The 22,323-nt window shown below is 35.6% G+C and overlaps 1 protein-coding gene across 1 annotated transcript in view; it reads left to right on the top strand.

Moving 5' to 3' along the window:
• Positions 1-18,663, top strand: part of FGF10 (fibroblast growth factor 10) — a 68,740-nt gene extending 50,077 nt beyond the window's left edge. The window contains exons 2-3 of the mRNA XM_004678335.2: positions 12,770-12,873; positions 15,818-18,663. Coding sequence (XP_004678392.1) covers positions 12,770-12,873; positions 15,818-16,015 — 302 coding nt within the window. The 3' untranslated portion in view covers positions 16,016-18,663. The remainder of the gene's footprint in view (positions 1-12,769; positions 12,874-15,817) is intronic.
• The last annotated feature ends 3,660 nt before the right edge of the window (positions 18,664-22,323 follow it).

The following is a 22,323-nucleotide window of genomic DNA, read 5'->3' on the forward strand; positions in this document are numbered from 1 at the left end:
AATTTCTGAATGTGTTTTAGTAAAATGAGATGACTTCCAATATCTATTTCTAAAATTAAATTACAGCTCTCATTTGTAAAGATTCTTATATGAAACCAAACAAGATTTACTTTGAATCTTACCCAAGAATAGTCTATACTGAATAGTAAATTCAAATATATTATGGTCACAATTTTTTTTACTGCTCTTTTAAAATTAGAAGAAAAGTAAGGAATATTTATAGTGGAAATTGAATAATATATAACTGTTGAATATTCTTTATTCCATTTTATAGGTGTTTTATTATTTTATTAACCTGACTGTCTAAAAAAAATCAACCAGTATATTTGGAATTGTTTTTGCTATTTTGACGGCCATTTGGCAAATAATTTTCGATTTTTTATGTTCCCTTTTAGCTTCTGATTTTCTTTATCCCATAGCATGCACCAAAATTTTAATCAACATAAATTGAATTTGTTATTTTATTTCAACTCAAATTACTCCTTGTGACTGACTATATGAGTTACATAATATTGAGAGTCTTTGTGGGGTGGGGTGAGGGGGGGATTAGTATTGTCAAATGAGTGGAAATATTTCTTTAAAATATTCTGTGTGTTTCAACCAGCAAACTGAAGTATATTATAAAGAAGCGTAGGATAACTTTTCTTTGAATATCATTCCTTTATTTTAATTTTAAAGACTTCAGCAATTTTGGGTAAAACCAAATCGATATAGTTAGGTAAGATGAGACATTTCCAACTTGCGTGGTTTAGATTTGTATTTGATGCAAGAGATAAAAACCAAGTCAGTTTAGTAATGTTATTCTCTGTGTTTGTTCTCTGCTAACTTTTAATTTTTGGTTTCCTTTTTCTCTCGTTTTTTCCTTGAAATACAGATCCTGGAAATAACATATTATATGCATGAGAACTCAAGCACATAATATTGAAATCTTAAACGCTGAAATTCAGCATGCTTTATTCAGAACAGTTCATTTAGACTTGCACCAACACAAGTATGAAATAACCTTTGTATGAAAGATATGCTTCCATTTGTCTCTCAGCATTTTTTTTTTTTTTAAGATTTATCTATTTGTTCATACAGAACTGGGGTACAGGCCAGGGGCTCAGGGGCAGTGAGAGGCTTCACCAGAGACAGAGTGGGGAGCAGAGCAGGCAGATCTACGAAGTACACTGCTGAGGGGAGCAGTGGGCGGGTCAGGAGAGGTCTGCCACACCATGTGGTCACCTCCGAGACAGACGGGAATCGAACTCATGCAAAAGTGGCTTTAGCTTCTCAGTGCTGTGCTTTAACCCGCTGCGCTACCAGGGAGGGCCCAAGTCTTTCAACATTTTTTAAAGCTCTAAGTGTTTCCATTGATAATTTTGGCACACAACTTATATATATATAATGTTCTTTTATGCATCAGTGTTCACTTTCAAACTAGAATCAGAAAGAGTCAAGACTCATAAAATATAAGTGAATTTTCTCAAAAGCATACTATTTCAAATGAATTTAGACACGGTTTTTTGTTTTCTATTTAATTTTCACACTAGCAAAATTTTTATTAAACCGTACTCAATAATCTATTTTTTAAAGGGTGCAACTATATATATGTGCATATATAAGTATTTAAATAACTTATTCTTTTATTGTGAGGACATGAGTATTCTCTCATCAGGTATGGAACTGTAGGGTATCCACCATCAAATCACCCATTAGTCCACCACCATATTCCACTGTGCTTTCTTCCCTTTTTGTTCTTACTCCTCCTTCTCTCTTCTCTGCTTTGGCTGCTTTATTTCTATACTCAGTTTTCAGGGGTTAGATTGTATGTTTCTTTCCTCTTACTTTAGCTTCTTTATATTCCACTCATTAGTGACACCATCCATTATTTATCTCTTCTGACTTGTTTCACTTAGAATTAGCTCTTCCAACTCCATTCATTTTGCATCAAATATTATGAGTTTAACTGAGTAACATTCCATTGTAAGTAAATATGCCACACCCTCATAATCCATCAATCTCCTTTTGGGGGCATTTAGGTTGTATCCATATCCTGGCTACTGTAAACAGTACTGAAATGAGCATGGGAGGAGCACTCGATACTGCGATAATCCCTGGTCTTTGTCCATCATGAAAAAACACGTATAATGTATCTCGTCGAATTTAGGCTTTCTAAATAGAGGTTGCTTCATAGAGGGCTAGTTAACTCAAGATCTTGGTAATATTCAGAAAAATATTCAGCAAGATATCAAACTATGTATGACATTCCATTGCCATGTACACTTACAAGGAGCCCAAAAGGATATATATCAGATCTATATCAGTGGTCAGTAGCATCTCACTAAAGAAAAAGGAACAATAATCTTCTCTTCATATGTGGTTAAGGCAATAATCTGTTCATAAAATCTCTCTCCCTTAGCTAATGTTGCTTTCCCCATATTGTCTATGCTAGAAAGTTTGACTCTTATACTGAGTTTTAATCTTGGTTTTTATACTGTGTCAGGATATTATTTCTAGTTCTATGAAGCCGTTTACATTCATTTCTGTAAAACACTCTCTTCAGAATGTAGACTGGTTCACCCCCTGTGGAGTTATGGCGATTCCTCAAAAGACTAAAAATGGATCTACCATATGACCCAATAATTACATGTCTAAGTATCTATCTGAAGAACACAAGAACTCTAACTTTAAAGGAAACCAGCACTCCTACTTTTATAGCCAAGATATAGAAACGATGGAAATGCCCCAGAACAGATGAGTATATCAAGAAGATGTGGTATATATACACATTGGAATATTACTCTGTGATCAAAAGTGATTAAACTCATGCCATTGTGGTAACATGGATGGAACCGAATGCATTATTCTAAGAGAGATGAGCCACAGAAGAAATCCTGGATGGTTTCACTTATATGTAGAATTCAGAGAAACCAAACAAAGGATCTGACAAAGATAAGCTGAGCCTTGAAAGCAGACCATAGATCTGAGATATTCAGGAAGGAGGAGAGAAAGGGGACAGTCAAAAGCAGGGAGAGGAGAGCACAATGGAACTACAGTGAAGGACTATGAGAAAAAATAAAAGGCAATCCCTGCATAGTAATTGACCCCGGAAAAAATAATTAGAAAATGTAAAATAATATTAGAAATGGTTATGCACTCATACAAGCAACCAACTTCCTCACCATTATGTTATTTTGAAATAGTCTATGTTTAATAAATACTTCTAGTCTAATTTAAAAGAGTGTCTAAAGCCTTGTATTACCAAAATGAAAACTAAATAAGAAATCCTAATATCTTTTTTTTTAATATCTATTTTAATGAGAAAAATTCAGATCATTAAAAGTTTAAGAAAAAGCTGGGTCTTACTTGCAGTGTCATAGAAAAGCTAAACAAAATATCTAAAAATGGCCTGGCTCCTATCTGATACCTTTCTGAAACAGATGACATTAGAACAGCCATGGACAGCAGGGGACTTGTTGAAGCATCTCTACACAATCCCTTACCTCCTTTAGAGCCTGAAATAAAGTCAGCACATGATCCTTCTACCATATTACTGGTGCCCATAAACATTTACAAACTGTTGGTAGTTAGGCAAAGATTTTATATCTACTTAATGTTTTATAGACTAATTTATCTTGTTCATTACACAGAAGCAATTCATTCTAATGTAATGGCAATGGTTAAATTACTATCTGCTCAATTAAGCTGAACCTTACATTGAGAATGCTTTAGAATTTGCCATTGTATTATTCTATAAAGCCAGTCTAATCACTGATTTCAAACTTTATCCTAAAGTTTGAAGTCTGAGGTGAAATATAGAAAGTCACTTCGGTCTTTAGTGAATTGGGAAAGATCTATCTTCTTATATGAGATTCTAAGGATTTTCTGATAATACAGGTTCTATTTTTGTCTGCAGTTCTAAATGAATGCCAAGGGTATCTAAAAGAACTCTTGGTTAATAGAGAAACTTAAATAGCTCTGTTGCATTGTGCTGAAAAAGCAGCAAGTTATGATAATATAAGGTAGGCCAGACCTACATTAATGATTAGCCACTCTATATGCTCCTTTTAACGGTGGAACAATCTCCTGTAGAGCAAATATATACCTTTAATTCTGGATAAAAGATAAATGAGCAAATGAATACCTACTGACTTGTAGCAATTTTTGCATATCAGAATAATTTAAAGAGGCCCAGAGAGTTCTTTATTTTAGAGCCACTTAGTCCTATGAGAATACTTATAAAATACTCAAAAGGAGATATTGAAGATACTTAAGTTTCCACCAACATTTCCCAAAACCTGATTAAGGAGGAGAAAATAAAGATTCTGATAATCTTATCTCAAATCTTTAAAAACTGACTATGGACAACAATATGTAATATATGTAAATAAATTCCAAATCCATATTATCACAGCTAAATAGATAAGAGTCCCACACCTATCATACCCAAAACAAGCAAACAAAAACCCAGTATTTCTTTCCCCATTCCCTAAAATCTTTCTTTGAAGTTAAACTGCTATTATTTGTGTCTATTCCTGTTTGTAGTTCTGCTTCTCTGCACTCTGTCAATGCCTTTGCTATCAAAGACTTTTTTTTTTTTAAAGATTTATTTATTTATTCATACAGAACTGGGGTACAGGCCAGAGGCTCAGGGACGGTGAGAGGCTTCACCAGAGACAGAGTGGGGAGCAGAACAGGCAGATTGACGAAGTACACTGCTGAGGGGAGCAGCGGGCGGGTCAGGAGAGGTCTGACACGCCATGTGGTCACCTCCGGGGCAGGCGGCAGGGGGGAATCGAACTCATGCGGAAGCGGCTTCAGATTCTCAGTGCTGTGCTTTAACCCGCTGCGCCACCAGGGAGGGCCCGACTTTTCTGCCTCTGAATTGTAGTGTACAGAACAGTGTGTGGTCCTTGGACCAGCAGAATTAGCATTGCCTGGGAAACTGTTAGAAGTTCAAATCTCTGGATCCATCCTTAGATCTACCAAGTACAAACTCCCAGTAACCTATGTTTAAGTAAGCTTCCCAGGTGATTCTTATGTGTGCTAAAGTTGGAAACACTGGTATAAAGATTGGTTAACTTGCCACCATTATGATTCAGCAATTTGTAAGTGCCTACTTACCACCTACTCTCCAAGTTTCTCTGAAATCCTCTAAGTTATAGTGAATTTGTTCCAATTTGCAAATGAGAAAACCAAGACTCAGGAAACACAGAGACGTGTATCCCTAATTGCAGGGACCTATTCTATGAACTGTGTTGTTAGGTGATTTCATAACTGGTTGCACTACTTAGAATGTAATTACACGAAGATGAATGGGATAGCCTGCTTCATGCTTCATACAGCCTATTGGATCCATGTTGTATATTTGATCTGTCTTTGACCAAAATGTTAAGCAAGGCATGACTATCACTGACTTCACAGTCACACAACTAGATAGGTAAGCAGAGCTCAAGTTCTCCTGCTCTTGTAGGGCTACCACTTCTATCCCTCTCATTTAGAATTTCACTGCAGGAACTGTCGTTTGGCTGATATGTGTTGGGAGATTGGAAGGTGAGGGAGAGAACTGAGGTAAGAAAATAAGTAAGTAATACAAAATTGAAAATATCCAAAATGTTGCTGTTATTCCAATGATTTTCATCAGACAGCAATTATTAGGTATATTTTGACATTCTTTTAAGACAGTTAAGCTAGAGTCTAGATACATTTTTTTTTTTGAAATTCATAAATCAGGGCCCTCCCTGGTGGCGCAGCGGGTTAAAGCACAGCACTAAGAAGCTTAAGCCACTTCCACATGAGTTCGATTCCCGCCTGCCCCAGGAGGTGACCACATGGCATGGCAGACCTCTCCTGACCCGCCCGCTGCTCCCCTCAGCAGTGTACTTCGTCGATCTGCCTGTTCTGCTCCCCACTCTGTCTCTGGTGAAGCCTATCAACACCCCTGAACCTCTGGCCTGTTCCCCAACTCTGTATGGATAAATAAATAAATCTTAAAAAAATTAATTAAAAAAAAGAAATTCATAAATTAAACAAATATACAACACCAAAAAGATCCTTAAGTGGATCCTTAAACAAATTAAGGAAATAGAACTTGCTAATAAATACTAACCTATTCTTGCTGCCCATCAGTTAGGTACTTTACTGTCCCATTTTCGAAAGTCCATTTTTTCTTGCCATTTGTATTCACCACTTGTAGACTATTTGCTGGGGGCATGTTATCCATGAATTTGGTGACAGTTTTCTACTATTTTTTGGTAACATAACTCATGTGCTAGTCAAGCAAAAAGACAAAGAACCAGCTCCAGATACTTGCTAAGGGTTATGAGAGCTTTATTTTATGCCAGCTTCCTCGACAGAAAGGTCGAGACTCTAATCTTCACTGAGCTAAACTAAGAAAAAGATGACAGAGGTTTTAAAGGAGAACCACCAGGGAACAAAGAGGAGTGATGGGTATTCGAAAAAACAAAAAAAAAGGACCAAAATATATATATATATATACAGGTTACGTGGAAATAAAAAATTACAGAAGAGAGTAAGTGGAGAAGCACTGAAAATGCCTCGGTAGGGTGAGTTGAGACAACCTACAACTCGCAGTTGGCAAGAGTGGCATTTTCTTACATTGACTCAGTGTGGTAGCGGGATCACCTTTGAAGACAAGAACAGATGCAGCTGGACGCCAGGTTAAAGTGCTGTCAAGTCTCTCAGTGCTTTGTGGGTACTTACCAGTTCATTTAATTTAGCAGTAGCACTGTAAAGAGAGGTGAAAACATTGCTAGCTATTATACAGAAATATTTCTAACAATTAAGATGAAAATTATTTAGATGTTGAAAACCATGGATTTTTTTTCTGAAATGATAAATGATATTCTTAGAATTTATTGAACATACTAGAAGCAAAGTAATAATTTACTGTCAAGAATTCTGAATGGAATCATGTTTTCAACAGATTTAAGGGTGTAAATGAGCTCACTAAAGGCTGAAATAATGACTGTTGGGTAATTTTGAGTTCTATTAAACACTGATTACCTGGATAGTGAATCTATATGAGACTTAATGATATGTGTTGAATAAATGGTATACATTTCTAAGAACGTTTGAAATCTAATAATCGGTGTTTGCTAGATATGGGGTGGGGGCGTGTTTAAAATAGGTAACATTATTTTTAGTGCTTTAACTTAATATTTAAAGTGTTACAGACTCAAGGAAGCAGAAAGCAAACGGGATTTAGATGGAACAATCAAACATCAAATTCACCACATGTAACTGAACATTTTTTCTACCAAATTACTTCATTTCTTCAACATTTATAGAACATAATGCTTTCAAGGTAGTTTGTGAAGATTAATTGAGAAAGTGCTGATACATGAAATATGAGAGTCACTGTACCAGAGAATTTAGTGCCACTATATACTCTTTACAATTCCCAGATGGCTCTTTTCTTGACCAAGAAAGTTGACTTGCTGTCGGAACTAACAACCTTTAGAAGGACTTTCTGATCCATATTCAAGTTGATAGTTAATAATTACTCTTCTCATAGTTAATAATTACTATTGCAGAGCCATGCACACTTTATTTAGAAAATTCAAAGGAGCTCCCAAATTATAACTGCCTTTATTACAAATGTTTTAAATTCTCTTCTTTTTCTTTTAAGCATGCACATTTTGACATTGCCTTTTGCTTTATTTTCATTGTATTTGTAATTATTAACTCACCTGAAGGGTTTGTGAATATAACTCTAGTGACAAAAAAGAATTCTCTGGGATGAATACCCAACTTTACTTTAGCCAAGTTGACCACTCACTGATTCATTTATTCACTCAATAAATATATATTCAGTACATATTATTAACTTTGCATTTATTGTAATAACAATAACAACAAAAAAGACGACTGTGATTGCTCTGATTCTTTGAGAAATTAAGGAGGTTAAGACCCACAGTGATTCTTAACTACAGATCGCTTCTGATCTAGTTTAGTCCTATTCAATAGGGCCACATAATTTGCAAGGCACAGAGTATACATGTGTTAACAACACTAGTAGCTCTGTGAGACTTTCTATATTAGGATATAAAGGGTCTGTTTGCGGCACTAACAACAATCCATAAGAGAGGCTTAGTTTGGAGAGGTTGGCATTTGTGTATTTTATTAATCATGGTATGTTTCATCACACTGACTGCAACTATCAAACGATGTGACATTATAAGCTAGTTCTAGTTAAAATATTTAGAAAAAAAAATAACAGATGTGGGTCCTCCCTGGTGGCGTAATGGGTTAAAGTGCAGCACCATGAAGCGAGCTGCAGCAGCTTCAGCACTAGTTAGTGTACTTCATTGATCTGCCTGTTCTGCTCCCCGCTTTGCCTTTGGTGAAAGCAAAGGCACCTCTGGCCTGTACCCCAGTTCTGTATGCATAAAAAAATTCTTTAAAAGTAATAACAGATGTGATTGATTTTGAATTCATGAGTCTCTGACATTTATTAAGCTGCTTCCAAGTTCTACAAGTAATCTTTCGAGTACATTAATTGCAGCAAAGTGAGGCTGAGACTGGACACCACAGAACCATTACTTTTCACCTGGAGGGCTACCATAATGTGCATCCTGGGGCAAGCCCAGGGTGGCCAGAACTCACACACTCATTCAGCTCTTTCCACTCCTCCGCAGATGTTGGTTTTTATTGTTGCTGTTGTTGTCGTTAATCATTCACTTTACTCTGCCTAGAATGTTCCCCCTCAGCTTTCCAAATTTCCACTTCTCAAAAACTCTATCTATCTCTGTATCTTCACCTCAAGCACCAGTGATATTCTTTAGGATGGTTTCATAACTATTGAAAGTCATGACAATATAATTTCTCTTTCATATGATGCTTACTATTTCTTTACATTGTAATTAATTATTTATATCCTTATTCTCTTCAATCTTACTACTCTCTGAAGATCCCGTGTTTCAATTGTCTTTGCATCTAATCTTTCACAATGGTGTTTAATACATATTAGTCAAATCCATTTATTGTCTCAACACTTCCTTATATATTCATGCATTTTTTTTCTAGGAAAGGATAATAGGATTTTTGCCTTTATTTTTTTAGATCTTGCCTCTCTCCTGTCTGTATTCACATTACTAAAATATTCAAGTTTCACTTAACTTTAACTTTCTCCTATGTGTCTCTGGAAAAACAAAATGAGGAGAAGGCTAGTAGGCAAGCCAATTGCTTGTTCTAAAAGTCCAGACAGAGAAATAGTCTTCACCCAACATGATTGCTAGGGAAAATAGATCAGATGTTTCTCTTCTGGAGAAGGATGAGAAGTATAAACTGGGAAAGATCATTCTGAATGGTCATTTCTTCAGATTAACTACTCAGCATCATTAAAACAATAACATATGCCCTGCAAGTTAAAAGAAAAGATGATTTATATGACAATTGTAACATCTAGGTTATTTCCATTTGGAGTTCATCAGTTTGCAAAATCCTCTCCATGACCACAGTGATGATACATTACTAACTAGAATTTGCTAGTCTGGAGCTGATTTTTGTCACAATTATTTTTGTAATACTGATTGTCAAAATACATTGATTACCAAGTAAATGTTACAGATTTTTTATTTACTTAAAGTAACTTGCTGCATATCACTTTTTCCAAATGTGTTCTTTTAAAAGGTAATATATTTTTATAAAATACTTCCTATTGCCAAAATCTAAAATCCAAACAAGATGTTTGATAACTTTAGTCTGTCTTAATTCCACAACTTTACCCCTAACAGTGGGCTGCCTGTTCTTTATGTTCTAGTTGGTAAACTTCTTAAGATTTTTCTCAAAGTACAATACAGTTTCACCATTCTTTTGCTCATGTCTTCCCAGTTTTCCCTTAGATGTTTGATACTCCACCTTCAGAACTTAGTTTAGGTTTCATTACTAATTTCATTAGTTTTCTTTAAATGTGCCTTGGAACTCCAGCCAATGTGAAGTATCTTTATATTTTCTTTCTTTGGCTTCTACGTTAGCACTTCCACCAGATTTGTATTTTATTCCTAATAAAATAGAGACTTTGAAACAGAAGGGTCCTAATTTACATGACTTTATATTCCCATTTCCTAACAGAGGGCCCTTCTCCACATAGGGAAGTACCCTAGGCTGAAGTCCCTCAGAAAGTCACTTTCACATTCACAAATGTTTATAATAAAGGTTGTCCTCATCCATGACCCTCAAGATTATCCAGTTATAACTTACTAACATGATGTATCCAACCAATTGTTTTCAAAAATTGAAAAGCCATTAAATTATCTAGATCTTCTTTCTTTCCAGCTTAAAGCATACTGAACATTTCCAAAGTAGTCTTAACTGATTAACTGATGGGTGGTGGATGGATGATTTGCTATGTCCTATAAGTTTCTGAGCTAACTATGATCTACCATGTGTAGTGAAATCTTAGAAGTAATTGGTCAAAGACTTGGTAATATATACATTACAACATTTTTTTCCTTTTGTTAAACTCAGTCTGTTACTTTAGCATAACCCTACTACTTTTCATTCACCTTTGAAAATCTTTTTTACTTTTTGCTAAAATTATCCTTTCTTCCTCTTCATTCTAACAGTCTCCAGTACAAGAGCATGCAGAGGGGACATCTTGCAATGTACTATATTTACTGGCCAGTTGGGCAGGCAAAATAAACCTCAGACTAAATATTTTGCTCCAGATTTCTACCTCCTGCTTTACTTTCTATCTTCTGCTTACTATATTAGATAAATTATATTAGAATTCCTTCTCTGAGATTCAGACAGTATCCTCTGTGGTATGCCAACATCTTTGAGAAGACATTCCCTCATTTAACATTGCATCATTAAAGATTGTCATCCCACTGAGTCACATGCTCGTTTTCCAACAGGATTCCTTTATGGGAAAGGGAAAGATAATGGAGATGACATGGAAGTGCTAATTGGTCAGAGATGGATACTTAGATGTTGGATCTGTCATTATTGACATTTATCACTTTATCACTTATATGTGATTTCTATCACCCCGTAGCCTTTATTATTATTTTTTTCATGTATAATCAGAATAGAGATACCTTCTTTAAGTGCTGCTATGATAGAGGGCAAAAAACTACAAGAATGTCTTTTAAATATGCAAATGCATTTACTTACATGTGTTTGTAACCTGTGGACGATTAACAACATTGGGGAAAAATGTTAAAGACACAGATACTGTGTTCTTCACCCTTCAGAGTCTTTCCTTAGTTTGAGCTTTCCAGTTGAGATCTGTCTCACTCTATTAATGAGGAAATGTAGTGTGTTAGGTCAGAGACTTCCTGAAGAACAAGGGTAGAAGCATCCATGGCAAGTAATTTTAGCACAAGTCTCTCTAGTGATGACAATTTCACAATGGGAGAACTCAAAAATTTCTATTGGCCTCCATAATCCATCGACCCTGAGAGGAAAGATGGGGCCATATCTTAAGAAAAACCCACACTTTCCCTGTGAAGAGAGTAAAATCAGTATTGTTAACCACATTTAGGGTATATCTTCTCATGATAGAAGATACATGATAAATGATAAATAACACACAATCAAATTTCAGAGTATATGAGCTAAGCCGATGGAAATTTGTATATCTATTGAAGATTTACATATTTTGTTGAAGAGGATGTTCCAAATCTAGACCATCCGGAAGAAAACCTCCTTATTAAGGAGGAGCTAAGCACTAGTCAAGTTCTATTTTCTATGTACTATCTCATTTAATCCTCACATTAAAACTAAGGAAGATACTATTATTGCCTATTTTATAAATGAAATTGAGGCATGAGCAATTCAATGACTTCTCCTTTGGTCATTTAGCAGTCAAATCCAGACTCCGGATCCAGGGGTACTTGTTAATCAAAATGTTCTTTCTTTACCCTGAGAAAACTGTACCAAATGTTGCAGGAAGAAAAAAAAAGTAGTTTTAGCCCCTGAGGTTTTCTTAATGAAAATCAATTGGAATTTTGAGTAGAATATCAAATTCCTTCTTTTAATTACCTCAAACTTTTCAGATAAAAATACCTTTACATGCACCAACTAAAACATAGAGAGGGAGTGCTCTATAGGTTACTAATTTCCATTCTTTACAGACAATGCTGATGGGTTTTCACCCAACCCAGAGTAATGTTTCATCTATTGTAAAGATTGATCTATTGTTGGGGTTAGTGTCTGTATCACAAAATGTCCACAGAGTTGCCAAAAATGAGTGTATTAGCTACATGTAGCCAAGAGATTCCATTTATCTAATTGTCATATATATATATATATATATATATATATATAACTATTTATATATATAAATATATAACTATTTATATATATATAACTATTTATATATATAAATATTTCACCACTGTTTTTACAGATTGAAGTAAATCTGACATATTATTGACATATGCTATAGATTTAATTTAATACCATGGTACAGATGTATTCCCTGATAAGTTTTTATGAAATCTAGGTTAAGATGAGTAGAGTTGTTTCAATATTTATGGGGTTGAAAATGCAGAGTTAGCAAAGGAAGCATTTTAATTAAAACAACATTTCCTCTATATGCTCAGAGTAAATGCAGGGGAATTCTATTAAATATTTACTACTTGTTTCCATTTATTTTGCTGGGCTTTTAGGCATATAAAAGAGGTTGGTTTTCTTTTTCAATTTTTAAAAAAATCTTTTGATTTTAGAAACATCCAAATAGAAATGGTTTCTTCTGTTTTTCTTTCAACCAAATGTATGTGACTCATCAAATTTAGCCTTTTGAAATTTTATGTTTCAGGTATCCTGGAGATAACTTCAGTGGAAATCGGAGTTGTCGCTGTCAAAGCCATTAACAGCAATTATTATCTAGCCATGAACAAGAGAGGGAAGCTTTATGGCTCAGTAAGTATTTTGCTTTTATTTTCAAAATCAATGGCAGAGCATTATTATCACAGATTTGGAATGTTTCTCCCTGCATTGAATAGCTTTATTATCTTTCAATTGCTACTGAAGAGATCCACAGTATGCTGCCCACCAGAGTCCCAGCAACTATTGTTCCCCCATGAGTCTACCACACAGGCTGCTGCTGGCATCCCTAGTGTTCTGTACTGCTAACTGGTCAGACTCTCACAGAAGCATCTGGTGATATGGGCATGTATGCTGCAGACAACTTTGAAAACAAAGATCTTGCACTGAGTAGAAAATATACTGAGTGTTACAATAGAACTAGGGTATTTTGTTACAACAGAACTAGGGTATTTTGTGTTTCTGTTAAAATAAAGGAAATAAGGGAACCTATCCAAAAATTCATCATTGTATGCCATTCAATCAAGTCTAGAGTATTTATTTCCCTAGGATATAATCACTTATTCAGTCATGAAGCTGGGGCTTTGGGAACAATCGCCCTGTGCTATATAGGGAGTATTAAGGAATGTCACTTTAACAAGTGTATGTAACTTGTTTTATTAGCCTAAGGATTATTGCAATATAGAGCCAACAGCTTTCAAACTTAAATCTTACGAGAATAACTGGGGGGATTCATTAAAACACAGTAAATCTGTAGTGGGGTTTAAAATTTCACATCTCTAAAAAGGTTACAGGCTTGAAACTGTAGTTGCTGGTAGAAAAGCATGCTTTGAGAAGCACAGGGCTGATGATAGAATTCTCTTTCTTTTCATTCACATCAGGTCCACTTATAATGTGGAGCCAGATGTACTTTGGGTTAGTCCCTGTAGCTAAGGTAAATGCCTTTTGCTGAAGTGGGGACGGGGATCAGGAATTTTACATAAGTTGTTTCACTTGATGTTATTCTGTCAATGTGCCTACAAGAATAACAGACCATTTTAAATTTTAAAACTTGGTCCCAATTAGTGGCTCACAGCCTACTTTTCAGATTGTTTTGTTTTTTGAGGTAATATCGATTTGCAGCATCATCTAAGAGTCAAAGGGATAGGTCCATACTGCTTCAGGTGTACATCATCACACCAGACCCACCACCACAGTCCACTGAGCCTCATCACACTCATTCCACCTTTATATCTAAAGTAGATATATCACCCCATTTTAATTATCTGCCATGAGGCTTACCTGGTATTTATCTCACTCATTTGTTTATTTTGACTCTCTTCACCAAATAGATTGAAATTGAAGAGATCACAATCTAACTTGCCCCCACTATCGCTTCAGCAATTAAAAACACCCAATGCAGGATCCTTCCTGGTGGCACCGCCTGTTAAAGCACAGCATTAAGAAGCTAAAGCCACTTCAGCATAAGTTCAATCCCACCTGGGAGGTGGTTCACATCCACGGCAGACCTCTCCTGACCCAGCCGCTTCTCCCCTCAGCTATGTACTTCATCAATCAGCCTGTCCTGCTCCCCACTCTGTCTCTGGAGAATCCTCTCACTGCCCCTGCATCTCTGGCCTGTACCCCAGTTCTGTATATATGCATAAGTAAATGAATCTTAAAACAAACAAACAAACAAACAAAAAAACATAAAACTCTATCTTAGTAAGACATCTTTGTCTTGGATTTCATAAAAAGATTTGTCAGAAAAGATACAATAGCTTAGGTCAGAAAGATTATTTGTATTTGAAGATAAAATTACCATCCGAAAGATACACAGGAATTAGAAATTGGGTAGAAATTTGAAAAAGTCCTGAGTTAAGAGAAACTGTTAAATACCTCAATTGAAAGATGACTCTTCTGTTAGATGGAGAAGCCAGAATACAGGAGCAACAGTCCAACTCATCAGCATCTTGACTGTTTTAGTTTTACGTATAAGGGAAAATTCACATTTTTAAAGCAGTCTTGACATCACTGAGATACCTCTTCTAGTCCTTAGTAACTCAGAGGGAGATCATGGATTTATGGACCATACAGACATAAATTCTTGCCCCCCACTCAAGACCTCTGAAAAATTCTAAATTGTTTGAAATAGTGCCTCAGGATTATAACTCTAGAGCAGAATTTCCCAGGACTATGGTCTTTAGTGTTATACAAGAGAGGTAGAGCTAGTCACTGTGTTTGTAACTTCTTTGATATGGTGATTCAAAAAGTAAGATTGTGTCCTAGTTCTCAGTCATTTCTAGACTTCATAGTAAAATCTGTCAAAATTCCACTTTATGGAAAATTGTAAATCATTTGCAAAATTGAGCAATCTAGTATTTGGAAGAGAGAAAGACATCTTCCCCTACCCATCACAGGAACTTTTCGTTGTTTAGAATAATTATGGTTTTGCCAAATGATCTGTTTTCTTATCAATGTATTTGTTATATATTTATAGGTCGATAAAGCCTGCAGGCTTGACACGCCCACTTTCTCTGGTAGTCCTATTTTTTCCTTAGTTCTCCAGATCATTACTACAAAAAAAAAAAAAATCAAAACACTATGCATTTCTATTGGTTCATTACAAGTATTATTAATGGGATATTTGCTTCTTGACAATCATTAAATCATGCCATATTCATAACACACTAGCTTTTGAAAAGGTCCCTAATATGTAGTTATGATAACCTTTTAAGATAGGATCGAAGTTATTCCTAAGTGAACAGCATTGTGGCTGGGTTGTTTGGGGAGGGGGTCTATTGAGTGTTTGTTTTTGTTTTTTATCCTCTGAGATAGAATTTAAAGGACATGGAAACATCTGTTGAATGGTCTTCGGGAAAGTTAAGAGTTAAGAAACCTCTTAACTTTTCTGTTGTTGACATTGTATATAAAGTGTACAACTTTTACACAAGTGGTAACAGCAAACCAGACTTTTAAATTAGGGTTCTCTGGGTGGTTGTGTTCAGTGAAATTGAGAATCATCTTCAGAGGAGTAAAAGATTTTGATTTTGCCTTGCAGAAAGAATTTAACAACGACTGTAAACTGAAAGAGAGGATAGAGGAAAATGGATACAACACTTACGCATCTTTTAACTGGCAGCACAATGGGAGGCAGATGTATGTAGCACTGAATGGAAAAGGATTTCCCAGGAGAGGACAGAAAACCAGAAGAAAAAACACCTCAGCTCACTTTCTCCCAATGCTGGTACACTCCTAGGTGAAGGCAACGTTTGTGGATGCAGGAGAACCACAGGCTCTTTTGCCTGGAATTGTATTCTTCATGAAGACAGTAGCTCAAAAGGCAAAGACACATGGCTGATGTCTACTTGCTTGAAAGAAATGGAAGCCTTGGAAGGTTTTTGTACTCACTGCTGACACATGATGTTCCTTTCATTAGTTCTGTGGCATGCCTTCTAATTGAGATATAGGCAGGTCGAATGGGATCGAAGTTATTCCTAAGTGAACAACATTGTGGCTGGGTTGTTTGGGGAGGGGGTGGGTTGAGTTTTTGTTTTTGTTTTTTAACCTCTGAGATAGAATTTAAAGGACACGGAACAATCTGTTGAATGGTCTTCGGGAAAGTTATTTATGGAATACGAACTCATATAAAAGACTTTCATTGCTCATTCAAGCCTAATGATTCAATGAGCAGTAAGACACGCAAGCATTTACTGGAAAAGCACTTGGGTCATATCATATGCACAAGCAAAGGCGCTTTGGGCGTTGCATCTTGGAAGAATTGGATAGGATTAAAAAATGAAAACATGTTAGTGTAAATCTGTCCTGACAAAACAAATAGTGTATGGTATGCTTGTGCATTCTGCCTTCATCCTTTTCTATTTCTTTCTAAGTTATTTATTTAATAGGATGTTAAATATCTTTTGGGATTTTAAAGAGTATCCTCAGCAGCTGCCCTCTGATTTACCTTTTCTTTTTCTTCAGCATACCACATGCATGTTCACAACAAAATGTTTTCAAGATTTGGCATAGACTTCAAGAATAGGAGATGAGAGTACTGTGTGCTATCAGTTGACTTAAGTTGTACTTCTGCAAAAAGAATCAACAATAAATAGGACAGTACTGTGGCATGACTTGAGTGAAACAATGTCTGCCATCATTTATGAACATGAATCACTCCTAAGCTACCTTTCCTAGAAATCCAAATTCTTCTCTTCAATCTATCAATGGGTCTCCAAGGATATACTGCAAGAAGGAAAAACAATTGACAAATACATTTTGGTAATCTAGTCTCATTATTTACTCACAATTTTTGCCATATGTCTCAGTGGTAAGTGATGAAGAGGCTGTCTGCACATAGAAGAACACTTTGTAAGTCCCACATAGTGCATCTCCCTCAAAGGGAACTATCCAGAAACTCGGTATGAAGCGCAACTCTCCCAGGGGCTTAAACTGAGCAAATATATCCTAGTATATGTGTAACCATATACTGAAACCTGTTCAAACTGTATGACCTAGTCTTTACACCAAATAAAACTTGTTTTCTGTAAATTTAAAGAGCTTTGGAAGGTTCCATAATATAACCATATCAAAAATCATTGTGTTAGAGCAGGTATAGAAAACAGTACATAAGAGTCATCATCACATTGTATTCCACTAAATAAATACATAAGCCTTATTTGCAGTGTCTGTAGTGATTAAAAAAAATGTAGAAAAAATACTATTTGTTCTAAATATTTTAAGTGATAACTGTTAAGATTATATTGATGCTGCAGTTTTATCTTCATAGTTCTTGTTTTGAAAAAGTCTGTTTATTTTTATTGTTGGGACACAGTATTTTGGTACAAGGAAAAGACTCACCAAATGTGTCATTTTACTAAAGTTTCACCTCTAGAAAGGCTGGTGTGTTATGATCCTCTTTATAACGTAAAGTTCAATGCATAACCAGCACTTCCAGTTAATCTGTTATCTACGAATTAGCTTGATTAAGAAACTTTTCCATAAAGTAATCCCATAAAAGAAGATTATAATTTCCTCATTTCTTAAAAAAAGTTGGAATTTCAGAAGCAATGTATTTGAGGCAGAAAGCTTAAGGCTAAAGTTTCATTTCATAATGCTTGGCTTCCAACTTGCTTTTTGACAAATGGGATTCTAAAAATGTTTAATTTTTGTGGTTGGAGTCTATATGTTCAAATTTGATTGGTAACCAAGTCAGAGAAATATAATACATTCCTATAGAATTAGGTTATCTTTGTTCTTCTATTTTAAAGTAATAGTTGCACCTGACACGTGAACATAGACCACCCACAGCCAAATTCAATGTTTGGTGAGACAAATATAGTATTAGATGGCCATGGTAACAGCGAATAGGGCACAAACTGGATTGCTATTCCTCATCGCCATTTAGATTACCAAAGAGACCATGTATAAACAGTCATCATTATGTACTCAAAACACTAAAACAGCTTCTAGCAAAATGTATCAAAGCTTGCAGAAGCCAGAAATAGAAAACATCTCCCTCACCTCTCCCAGACACACAAATCAACTGAGATAAAGACAGAAGCAGTTTGGTGAAGAGCAAGGAGCTTCTCCTGCACTTCAAAAACGGCATCTTTGCTCGATGTTAGTATAGCATTCAGGCCTCTTTGCAATTGGACTGTGCTACTGAAGATAAAGCAGTCCCAGCCCTGAATGTTCATGCTGATGAAAAATCAAGATCTTGGGAGCTATGCCTCTGGTGGAAGTGTGGGCCCTGGTCGCAATGACAAGTGTGTCAGCCACAAATTTGTCCATGTGAGGACTGGTTCCGAGGAGACTCCTTATAAAACAAAGAACCCCTTCCTCCTCCTACCTCCCAAAAGGCTGAACAGTGTATAGTATGTTACATTTAAATAAATCAATAAAAATGCTGGGAAAAGAAAATAAAACTATTGTCCTTGTTTGTTTGATGAGCCTGAAACTACCTGGTAATAAAGAGCGGCGCCCCAAACTGTATGCATGGGAGGAAGTGGTTAAATGCCCGACAGCCCCAAACAACAACAGGATAAAAAAATCAGTCAAACATTTGTAAGGTTTCTTTAATGTTTCACATGTGTGAGTCAGCTATCCTTACTCTAATAGCAACCAAATGCTTTTTATTTTTTCTAAGTATTCAGGTCCACCTAGTTTACACAGTGGATAAAGAAGGATGAATTGAAAACAACGATGGCTGTGAAACAACGAAAGGGTTTTTGGAGCAAAGCCAGAGGGCTGCAAAATCTGATTTCAAGGGGAGAGAAGAGACCAATGAATTTGATTTGAAAAGTAGAGAGAGAGAATTACATAATAATTCAAGTGGAGTTCAGGGCCCAGGTAAGGTTATAAATCTATTTAAATAGATCAGCATTAATGCTGTTCAATTCTAATAATTTGGAAGATGTTCATTTAGGGGTTATGATTATTCAGCAAAAGTGAAACATACATCTCCTTATCAGTGAAGGCTTTACTTCTCCAAAATTTGTCTAAATAAAGATATCTATAGGAAGTCATAAAATATTTCAAAGACAACTAGTGTATTAAAAGCAGTACATTTACACACACAAAATAATAGACCCTACTGATTAAAAAATCCTACGCAGGACTCTGGCAACTTAAGTTATAAGAAAAAAAAAAGAGGGAGGTTTCAGAAGGGCAACTCAGAGTTGCACAGAACTGGACATGATTCCACTCTGGCTCTCACTTTTGTTTATCTGTCACTGGATTTATTTGCTTGGCTACTGGTTACCTTCTATTTACTACTTTCCAGCCCCAAAATATCTTTTCCTCAAGATCCCAAACGAGAAACATCTTAGGTATGACAATTATTGGCTAGGATGGGGAACACAGTCGCCTCTAAGACAACATATGTGGGCATGTGATGAGCTAAGCTTCGGTCACATGACCACAGAGACAGAGTATGGATTTTGGAGCTCACACAATGGGAGCTAGATTATTGTCCTTTAGATTATTGATCCTTTCATCTTGTTTCAGGAGAAGTTTTCACAGTTCTAATTAGACTTCAGCTGTTTGTTCAACTCAGAGGTCTCAAATCTTTCCTATGCCTTTTTAAAAAAGAAAGATTGTTTTGTTTTAAAGTCAACGGTTACTCTGTCATTCTACAAACTTTATAAAATGGTAATTGAAATAATGCAAGTTTTCATAGAATAAAAGACTGATTTTCCTACTAAATATCTACCGACATCACAACATGACATTAAGTGTTTGAGTTTATCACAAGACTATGCACGAATATTTTCAAGTACATCTCTACATAGAAGACGATCTGAAAATCAAATGTTATTTATTTTAAAAATTATTCAAGAAAAACCCTTTTAATTCTTGTATCCATTTAATATGAGACGAAAAAAAAAAAACTTACAACCTGCATATTCTTTTCTTTTACCGATTAGAAAATAAAACACTAAATATTCTTCAAAGTGAATGAACTGCTGAAAACACCTTTATTAACACTATATGGTAGTTAAAATAAAATAATCATGATCAGAAAATAAGAACAAAGCAATTGGTCTCATACCTAAGTGGCTAGTAAAGAACAATGAATATTTCCCTGTGATTTCTCCTTGATAGACGCTATGGGCAGCAATTCCAGAGTCAAAGAAAAAAGCCATATGCCAACCATTTATGCATGTGGCACATATTATCTTACACATTTTTATTATCCTTCACAAAAGAGCCCATGTTCATTTTTTATTATAAGCAATTGCATCCTCTAGAGATGAGCCAAGCAAATGAAGAATCAAAACATCCCATGTTCCTCATTACAATTCTAAATTGAACATGTGCCTTTGTACAACTTAGGCAGTGACCCCAGTTGTAGAATAACCAACTACAGTAAGGCCTTAACCCTCCTAAAGTTTGGTTTTAATTATCTATACACATCTTAAATGCCTAAATAATCTTACAATTTTCTAAATTATTTAGTTATCATTTCTGTGGTCAATTTAAGTTGCTGACAATGCGAATATTCTCAGAGAGGTCTTTCAAGGAGAAGTAAATTAAAATCAGTGTTTCGTGAGGTATTATAAATTAAAAAAGACTGCTTTTTATGGCTATAGGAAGCATTTAGGTTAGAGGTCACTTATCAATTCTATTCAACATTAAAAGTATTTTAACATCTAGTGTTCAAATGCCACAATATTTTAGACATTGATGATTTTAAGTGCATGTCTATAAAAGTGATTTAAGAAAAAAAATACAGGTGATCTTTCAAACCAAGGATAGCAATAAACACTGAGAAATGAATTAATTAAATGAATTAATACAAAGACTGTGTACGTAGAAGAGATGACTCCAGCCTGTTGCTAGTCTACTATCTTAAATTAAGACATCACTTTTTTTTTTAAAGATTTATTTTATTTTTGCATACAGAACTGTGGTACAGGCCAGAGGTGCAGGGGTGGCGGGAAGCTTCACCAGAAACAGAATGGGGAGCAGAAAATCAACGGAGTGCACTGCTGAGGGGAGCAACAGGCAATACAGGAGAGGTCTGCTGTCACCTCCAGGGACGGGGATCAACCTCGCACTGAAGCAGCTGCGGCTGGCTCACAATGCTGCATCCTAACCCACTGTGCCACCAGGGAGGGCCACAATATCCCTTTTAATCTTAACTGGATCACTTTCTAGCAGGGTAAATGTAAGAAAATCATTTCATTTAAAACCAAATGAATAAACAAAAACCTAAGTAATAACTCCTATCATTTGGGACTGTTATAGGAGTTAGTGTTCTCATACTTGTTAACTGTTTTGCTAATAACTCAGAAATTATATGTGTTCAATACCTGTTGACATTCTGCCCTTTTTTCACTAGTGCAGATTTACAATAATGACTTGATACCCTTCAAAATTTCCATTCTTTTGCAAGGAATTACTTCATTACACAGACTTTAGGTTTAATTTGTATGTTATTTCTTCTCCAGAAAGTCTGTACCTAAACATTGACCAGGACATCATTATACATGAAAATCATGCTTCTATCACCTAAACATTGTTGAACTTTGGACCAGTTGATGACATAGTAATTTGTTTCTGAATCAATTTTCCCCTTTGGACAGATGGGTTTTTGGAGGCATAAGAATAGATAATGTAAAAAGAATCTAAATCTGGACATTGCTTTCTTATTTAAAATTGCATGCCCTGGCAGTGGTGGCCACATCCAGTGACAACTCAGTTTGAGCTATAAAAACCTTATCCTCTTGCTCAATAGGGAACAATGTTATGGGTTCATGCCTGTGGGTTCAGCTAAGAGAGTGATTATGACTTCATCTCAGATCAACATTCCCCTCTGCCAATTCCTGCTCATTTACCTACACAGGTAGACCAAGAGAATTCTTCAGGAATCTTCTTCCATTCCACCACAGAAGCTCTTTCCTCTATAACTAGACCTCAGATGTCCTGTGACTGAGATTTGTTTTGAAGGTGGATAGTATTTGACAAAACTGTAAAAAAAACAGTTACTCCTTCTGAATGATGATTGCCTGTTTTATTTTAAATAGTATACACATTTAATAGAGAAACCTGAGGACACACACT

The sequence above is a fragment of the Condylura cristata genome, unplaced genomic scaffold (genome assembly GCF_000260355.1).
Source record: "Condylura cristata isolate star-nosed mole 26May11 unplaced genomic scaffold, ConCri1.0 scaffold00007, whole genome shotgun sequence".
Lineage (NCBI taxonomy): Eukaryota > Metazoa > Chordata > Mammalia > Eulipotyphla > Talpidae > Condylura > Condylura cristata.